This window comes from Parus major, chromosome 4A (genome assembly GCF_001522545.3).
Source record: "Parus major isolate Abel chromosome 4A, Parus_major1.1, whole genome shotgun sequence".
NCBI classification, from domain to species: domain Eukaryota; kingdom Metazoa; phylum Chordata; class Aves; order Passeriformes; family Paridae; genus Parus; species Parus major.
Genome location: NC_031772.1, coordinates 16411401 through 16419967, shown reverse-complemented (window position 1 = coordinate 16419967; position 8567 = coordinate 16411401). Strand labels below are relative to the sequence as shown.

Below are 8567 nucleotides of genomic sequence, written 5' to 3'. Positions count from 1 at the left end.
GCGGGATGGAACGGGAGGAGAACGGGAGGTGCGGGATGGAACGGGAGGAGAACGGGAGGTGCGGGAGGAGAACGGGAGGAGAACGGGAGGAGAACGGGAGGAGAACGGGAGGAGAACGGGAGATGCGGGATGGAACGGAAGGTGCGGGATGAGAACGGGAGGAGAACGGGAGGTGCGGGATGGAACGGGCGGTGCAGAGGGGTAGGGCGGTTTAGGGCCGGTTCTGCAAAGAGGAAGCTGCAAATCCATGATCAATAGTCCCAGGAAAAGGGGAATCTGGGAGCCGTGGCTCGTGGCATTATAAGGAGTAGCAGAAGTGCAACTACACCAACTTCAGCCAAGACCATCTTGGTCATAAAACGAAAAAACAAAAACAAAAAAACCAACCAAAAAAAAAAAAAAAGTACATGTACAGTTTAATTCAGAGATGACAAAAAATCTTTTATTCTTACCCCAACTTCTAATTTTGGTAATGTAACCATTCCTACCCCCATGGTCCCAAAAACAAGGCCTTTATTTTTAAATGGAAAACATTCATATGAAATGCAGAGGCAGTTTTAGATTGGAAGGAAAGAAAGAACAATGGCAATACCCTGTTTTCCACTATGAACCCTTCTGGGTTGGTATTTCCCAATGTGTCCTCCCATCATTTCAGCCAAACTCTTGGCTCAGGCTGACACAGAACATGAATTTCCTTCCTTACCAAGTACTCTCCTGCTTGGTACCAGCCCAAGGCCACCTCACAGGTGCAGTGGGCTCACAGGCCCAGAACCAAGAAATGAGGTGTCCTCCTCCAGTCCCAGCACCTGCCCTGTACCCCAAGGCATGGGTGACACTGCTGCTTGCACTGCTGCTGCTGCTTGCAGGGGTTTGGGGGCTGTTCCTGCACTGTTCCCCTCTCCACCAAGCTGCTCACACCGTGGAGCCACCAGGGCTGCAGCACAGCCTGGCAGAACTTTGCTGGCACTCGCAGTGGTGCCACATTTGCACCCTCACACGTGTCCCTGTAGCTTTGCCACTCATCTCTCCTCCAGAAGAAGGGGCCTCAAACCCCCAAAACTCCCACTGGGTACAAGAAAACCCCCTGCCTAAGAAAATAAATGTGTTCTGCACTCTCTCTGAGCTACCCACAGCAGAGCAAATATGGGCACAGCTGGCTCCCACCATGGCTTTGTTCCTTAGAAATGTGTCATTCCAGTCAAACCTCTCCTGGCACATCTGGCTGTCGTTGGATGGAGGAGAGAGACTCTCTCTGTCTGATTTGTAGCACTGCCAGCACTGCACCTCTGCACGGCCCTTGTCACCCAAGACATCCACAGCCCAGATGGGGATCACGCTGCTTCCACAGCCTTGGGAATGCTGTTCCCAGGAGGGTGCAGGGCTCAGGGCACCAAAGCACCTGCACCAGGTGTCCCCTGACAGCACCAAATAACAGAAGAGAGAGGCAGGCAGGAGGCAGAGGATGCAGACCCTGCCAGCTCAGTGCCCAGCCTCAGCAAGGGTGGGGAGCAGGGCAGTGACAGTGACCCAGACAAGCCTCTCCCTTTGCAGATGTCAGAAGCACAGTTTGGCCTGTCCTAGCTGAGTTTGGGGACTGTGAGTAAAGAGTTTCTGGGGGCAGACTGGGCAGTGTTTGCAGACACTCAGTGAGGACTGATTACCTGAAGTGAGTTACAAAGGCTGGCCCAAAAGGCAATGAAACAAGTGACAGGTCAGAGGAGGAGCCAGGGCAATCCCCTGATTTGGAGCCACCTCAGGGGCTGCCATCAAGGCAGTGCCAGCAGCAGTGCCAAGGACCTGAGAAAAGGCCCTGGCAAGGCAGCCACAGGGTCTGCCTTGTGAAACAGCAAACGCTGCCTCAGCACAAGGTCAGACATCATCCAGCTGACTCTGTTCCCCCTCACTGCATCCCACCAGGTGAAGCTTTCTCCTCATCCTCAAACAGACTGTCTGAGCTATCAGAGAAGAAATCCTCCACTTCCTCCTGCCTCATCTTGGACTCCAGAGCAGTGATACGCTGCTTGAGCTTCATCTGGGCATCGTTGTACTCAGTCAGGAGCCGGCCAAAGCGGGTGTGCAGCGTGTCCAGGTTCGAGGCCACCCTGTCCAGCCTCTCCTCCATGCTCTTCCCTTCTGTGCTTTCCTCTGCAGCTGACTCATCCAGCAGCCCTTCCTTGATTAGGATCTCCCTGCCACGCTCCTCCAAGATCCTTTTGGCATCAGGGTACTCTGTGATTGCTTCCATGAGATCTTCCTTTGACAGGCAGAAGAGATCAGAGTAGCCCAAGCTGCGGATGTTGGCTGTGCGCCTGTTGCCCATTTTGCTCCCTTTGATGTTGAGGATGCTGATCTCACCAAAGCAGCCCCCCGCAGTGAGCAAAGCGTACTGTGTCATCCCATCATCCGCCACCACGGCCAGCTTGCCCTCCTTGATGATGTACATCTCCTTCCCGATGTCCCCTTTGCGGCACACGTAATCCCCCGGGCTGAACACCTGAGGGCGAAGCTTCAGCACCAGCTCCACCAGCAGCCCTGCCTCGCAGTTCTGGAAAATCCTCACCTTCTTCAGTGTCTCCAGGTGAACGTTGATGGCAATCTCTGCCCTCAACTTATCAGGGAGGTTCTTGAGGACCTCCCGTTCGTCTACTGCCTTCTTGTTGGTCCACAGGTAGTCGAACCACTTGATGACTTTGGTTTCCAGGTCTTTGCTCACCTTGCGGAACTGCATGTAGTGTTTGATGGCATCGATTTTGGCCTGGAACTCCGCCCTGGTGGCGTTCATGTTGGATATCATGGAGCCCACGTTCCCCACGATGGTGGCGAAGATGAGGACGCCGATGAGGAAATCAAAGATCACAAAGAGGTACTCTTCATCCCGCACAGGGGGAGGCGTCTCCCCGATGGTGGTCAGAGTCAGCGTGGACCAGTAAAGGCAGTAGACGTACTCCCGGGTCAGAGAGCCGTACTCAGGGTCTGTGACATTGGGATAGACCCAGCTGTCCTCCCCAAAGCCTATGGCCTTGGAGATGGCATAGTAAATGCAGGCATTCCAGTGGATGATAATCAGGATGTAAAGAACCAAGTTGCTGATGCGGAAGATGTTTGGGTGGCTGGTTCTGGTCTCGGTCCTATCGAAGAACTCAAACATGCGGGAGAAGCGCAGCAGCCTGTTAAAACGCAGCTCGGGGCAGTGCAATCCCACCAAAAAATAGGCCAGGTCTGTGGGCAGGGTGGAGAGAACATCCAGCTTGAACTGGAGCGTGTGGATGTAGTTATCCCGTAACTTCTTCAGGTCCTTAACCAGGAGCCCCTGTTCCAAGAATCCTAAAGAGAAGCAAATTACAGGATTATCTTGGTTTAAGTTTGGCACCTCTGCAGGTTTTGTGAGCACGTGAGCAATAGTCTGTGATATGCCATGGATTTGTGTGCATGAATACACAAGGTCACCCAAATATTACCAGTTCCTGCTCTACTCAGTTTGTTACCACTCAAGACCTTCATCTGGCAAAAGCCACCCAAAGATATAACTCAGGGATTTAGTCTGTTGTCATGAAGAAAAAGAAACACAAAGGTTTCCATCCTCCAGATCATGAATTATTGCAGTTCTGACAGCAAACGTTCAGCCAAGTGCTGCCTTCCGAGAACATTAAATTCTACCATTTTTCCATGCAGATAATTCATTAGCTGAACTGATGCAAAATCAGAGATACAGACCTTCAACTACGCCTGAATACTAATAGTAATGCAGGTAATTTTGTACAATTATTCAAAGGTGAAGTTGAAAGCTGGGATGATTAATCTTTCATATTGAAACTTGCTCCATTTCTCAGATCTTCTAATTAGATTCTTTTTCTGGAGACTGCTTCGTACAAGTGAACGCCAAGGTAGGCAAAACCCTCCTTCTAATGGGACTGGATGGATTAGGCCTGTCCCTTGCAGCTCATCTCCACTTTTAAGGGATGAAAGGAAAGCCAGGATGCTGCTCCTGCTCACCTGTGTGCAGGCGGATCACTGTGTCCCCGAGGTAGAGAGCATCTGAGATGTAATCCAACACCAGCCACAGCACAAAATAGGTCTTTTGCAGGTCAGTGAAGCAAGCCCTGGAGGAAGGCCATCAAACAGGGTGTGAGGCCACAAATCCCCACACCTTCTCTAATTATTACAGTTTGATATAGGCTGATCCTGAGGTACCCAACTCTGCAACAGAGCTTGGCCACTGGGCACGCTCCTCTTCTAGGAGTTAAAACTCCCTGCTCTGAAAAATCTGCCCTCCCTTGATGTAAGCAACATCTTGAAACCACCTCCCAAATGACCCTGAAACCACAGCTCTTTCCAGCTGGGCCAGAACTCACAGTGACAGTGGAGGGTCTCTTTCAGTGCCCACCAGCCCCAGCACCATGAGTGTCAGCTTGGTCCTGGCTGAGCCACAACAACCAGGTGACCAGGAGGGTCAGAGGAACCCCAAGAACCTCCCAGCTCACCTGGCTACGAGCATGCACCAGTTATAGAGGACAGGAACTGCAATCACAGCCAGCCAGTGGTAATACCCGTCCCCCGCAGGGTCCACCACAAAGAACTGCCATTTCCTCCTGGAAGCAGAGAGAAGAGACAGAGCTGGCAGTGTCTGTGGAAAACAGGGTTGGAAGGAAGCATCAGAGCCACATCCTTCACCCCTTGCACCGCACTGCCTTGAACAGAGCTGCTTGGGTGCCAGTCAGAGCCAAAACCGTTCCCAGCAGTGCCAAATGCCAACACTGTTTAAGTTCCTTTATCCCTTAAACTGAGCTGGGAAAGCAGCAGAAGTGGAATCTGTGGGATGGTGAGGAAAAGCAGGTGGCCCACATGACACAGCACCCCAGTGGCTGCAGAGCCAGGAACAGGTGAATGGAAGAGGATGATCAGAAAAGTTCTTGAGATGTGACATGACATTGCTTCTCCCAGGTGAGGGAGGGAGCGGTGCCAGGCAGACCTGAGGAGAGGATTAAGTGGAGCAGGAAGGGAAGTGTGCTGCAGATCAGTGGCAGCACCAGGAAGGGCTGCCCAAGCCCCAGAGCAGTGGCCCTGGGGGCAGCTGGCATGGCAGGACTGCCTCCTGTGCCTCCTGCAGTCTGCACAGCCCGGGCTCCAGCCTTTGAACTGCTCCCAAGTGTTTGATCCTGCTCGTCTTGGGACTTTGAGATAAGAAGTGTATGCTCCTGTTGCCAGATTCACTGGGGAAGACAAACTCTGTGGCTGGGCTGATAGGCTTATAGCTGCTGCAGCCTGGTGGGGCAAAACACCCTCTCCCTCCTTCCTTCCCTCCCTCCCTCCAGCTTTTGAAGATGAAAAACTCCCTCCAGTGATAGGGGGAAAAAAACAACCCACTTGCCAGCAGATTGCCCATGCCCACCCCATTATTTTGGCAGCTTCAAAGGCAGAAGCCCAGCCTGGAAGTCTCCTTTCCCTGGAGTACAGGCAGTGCCTGGAGTGTGGGGACTGGCACTCAGCACAAAGCCAGCCCCAGTCCCTCATGTCCACCCTCTGTGCACCCACAGACAAGTGGTGATCTGGCCTCCCCATTAAAAGGGTTTGTTTTTAACCAGAAAGTGCAAGTTGAACATTTGTTTTTCGAGAGAGGCACCCTGCTCCCTAGGGCATACAGCACTGTATGCATACACACAGGGGAAGCTCTGACTCACCTGCAGCCAGCCCAGACAGCTGTAGCACCCACAGCCACTAATAACCTGTGATGCTGTTAATGATGTTAGTAACTTCGGCTTTAAATCACCAGTGATGCCATGACAGTGGCCAGAATCACTGGTATTACACTGACAGCAGGGCCAGGGCTGGAAATACGGGGCTCTGGGTTAACCCAGGAAGAGGGAATAATCATCTGCCTCTTCCCAAAGGCTTTGCACTCGGGCCTGGAGCCGTGGAACCTGCCATGGCCACAGTGCACATGCGGGATTACCAGACTTGGGGCTCTTCTTACTTGTGGAGCTGAGGACCCAGAAAACTCCAGAAGTTCCCACTCTATTCCCAGAAGACGCTGGCACTGAGCAGCCCTTTCACAGAACACTTCAGCTCCTTCTAGTCATGAACAAGCTCCCCTTAACCTCACAGTATTTTCTTCCAGATACAAGGCTCAGATTATTTTTCTCCTACATAAAACAATTATTTCTCGGTGTTTTAATTACCATGTATAATGGTAGGGTCCAGAGCAGTCTCTGAGCTTTGCCCTCTAATTAGCCAGCAGAAGAAAAGCCAGGTTATTGCTTCTCACCAGGAGTGTGAGCTGAGGAGATGAAAGGGCTGCATTTGAAAGAGTCTTTTCATAAAGCTGCTCTTTGTGGGGACACAGGCAGCAAACACACTCCTTTCATCCCAAAGATGATGAATGAGACTGGCAAATCCCACAGATTTGTGGCTCCTGGGTGGGATGCAGTGGTTGCTGGGTGGAGTCCTGCATCCCTTGGCTTGTGTCCAGCCCCTCATATGCACAAGCTGCAGGTGCATCTTATCACAGAGCCAGGGCTGACTCCAAACACAGCCCTAGTGTGGGACTGGTATGAAACTGGGGAGGTCTGACGTGTTTCCCACCAAGGCATGGACCAGGAAGGAGAAGACCCCATGGCTGAGGGACAGGCCAGGTCTCTTCCACAGGGACAGACCACCAGGTTCTGTGTGTCAGCAAAACAGCCCAGCAGAGCCAGGCTGGCTGCCAAGACAGGGGCAGGAGGGACCCTTCCCATCACTCCACTTCCTTCTTTCCCATCCCCACTGGCAGCCCCCCAGCTCCAGCTGGGACCACAGGAAAGGGATCCTACCTTTTGTTAAACTTCTCAGCCTCCTCATCCTCAAGTTCGTCGCCAGCACCTGCAGCCACTGTCAGGAGCTCAGGGCCTTGAAAACGCTCCAGGAAGGGGTCTGGCCTCTCCTGCTCCTCCTGCAGACTCTTGTTGGCCCAGCTCCTGAGCACCAGCACCAGCTGGACTATCCTGGACAGGCCAGGGAGGCAGACACAGGAGTTGTTAACAGAGCAAGGACAAAGCAAAAGCTTCAGAGTCATCAGGGGAGCTACAGCTGAGAAGGAAACCCTTGCAGCTCCCTTACAAGCACTAGAATGTCTTTTTTTACCCCTTTTAGTGATGATGTGGGACCAAAAAATACACAAGCAGTAGAGACCACCCTGATAGAGTTCCACAACTTCTACCCCAGGCCTGCTGTCATTGCCACAGGAATATGAGGAATCTGTGGCTGAGGCAGAGGGAGGCTGCCTGCAGGGAAAGGAGGCTCTGAGCCCAGGGGGGTGAAGCCATCCCCTACCAAAACCCTCTCCATGGCCACTGGGGCACAGAGAGCAGCATTCACAGACACTCATCCCTGCATCCCACGAATTCCACACAGCAGAAGGGGATCCTGACCCCACAGAAGGCCGCAGTGTCAAGGCCAGGCACAAAAGGCTCACCCCACGCCAGTGGCACACACAAGTACCTGGCCAAGGCTCCCTGGCCTTGGAAAGCGTGGTCAGCCCTCTGCTCCCCACCATCCAGGCTGGCTCCTCTCTGCAGCTCCGAGCTGGTGTCATCCTGGGCTGAGCAGGTCCTGCAGTGGGGAAAAGGGGGATCCCATCCACACTGTGCCACCTCGGCACTGCCACTGCCAGGCACAGTGGAGGAACCTGGCAGCAGAGACTGGGCATCACAAACCCCGTGCCAGGCCTTTCCCTCCCCTGCCCAAACCTCAACCAAAGCTGGGACCAGCCTGACCTGCTGGTGCTGAGCCCTGTCCCCTCCGTGTCACCCTTGGGCTGGTGGTTGGCTGGGGGGCTGTGCAGACCATTGCTCCTCGCCAGCCCTGTCCCCTCCATGTCACCCTTGGGCTGGTGGTTGGCTGGGGGGCTGTGCAGACCATTGCTCCTCGCCAGCATCCTCAGGGTGAGGAGATCACGGGCACACACCCTACCCCAGGGACCTGCAAAAAGCACAAAACAGCCACAAGAAAACACATGCAGGACACATCACGTGGTTTGAACACAGAAATCCAGCACAGCATGGGAAGAGAGGGTCAAATCCCACGGTGTGGGCCCACACCATGTTTCCCAGCACCTGCAGGAGGAGTCCTGCAGGGCATTTTGTTCTCTCCAAGAGATCCCACAGCTGCCTGGAGCCATGAAAGATGTTCTCCTCATCGTCCAGGCTCCGCATTCATTGCCAGAGGAATACCTTTTTTTCCTTCTCTTCCCTGTTTTTTCCCATCTCTCCTTTGCCTTTCCTACTCTCCTTGCCTTCTGCTGCCTGGCCTTCCCCTTCCCATTCCTTTCCTCGTGTACTCCTCCTTTTCCCTGCCCTGCCTGCCCCTCCCTTGCCTTGCTTTTCCCAGTCCAACCCCTCCTTTACCTTGCTTGCTTTCCCCTCTCTTGTCCTTCCTACCCCTCCTTTGCCTTGCTTTGGGTTGCCTCACCTGGCTTCTCTTGTCTTACCTTCCCTTTTCTACCTCTTCCTTTCCTTGCCTATCCCACCCTTTCCTACGTCCCCCCTTGCCTAACCTACCCCACTCCTGCCTAACCTATCCCATCCCACTCCTAC

General features: G+C 53.4%; 1 protein-coding gene across 1 annotated transcript; it reads right to left on the bottom strand.

Moving 5' to 3' along the window:
- Positions 1-430: 430 nt before the first annotated feature.
- CNGA2 (cyclic nucleotide gated channel subunit alpha 2) lies at positions 431-7285 on the bottom strand. The gene is made up of 4 exons (XM_019006508.2): positions 6807-7285; positions 4482-4589; positions 3994-4100; positions 431-3324 (listed from the first exon to the last, which is right to left on the bottom strand). The coding sequence occupies exons 1-4, from the start codon at positions 7046-7048 to the stop codon at positions 1901-1903; spliced, it is 1881 nt and encodes a 626-aa protein (XP_018862053.1). The 5' UTR covers positions 7049-7285; the 3' UTR covers positions 431-1900.
- Positions 7286-8567: the final 1282 nt, after the last annotated feature.

Excerpts from the sequence above, each read along its gene's own strand:
- CNGA2 (XM_019006508.2), bottom strand. The coding sequence starts at position 7,048 with ATGACTCTGAAGCTTTTGCTTTGTCCTTGCTCTGTTAACAACTCCTGT. Across the intron at positions 4,590-6,806 it reads GCTGAGAAGTTTAACAAAAG|GAGGAAATGGCAGTTCTTTG; the intron begins GTAGGATCCCTT and ends CTCTGCTTCCAG. Across the intron at positions 4,101-4,481 it reads TGGTGCATGCTCGTAGCCAG|GGCTTGCTTCACTGACCTGC; the intron begins GTGAGCTGGGAG and ends GCCTTCCTCCAG.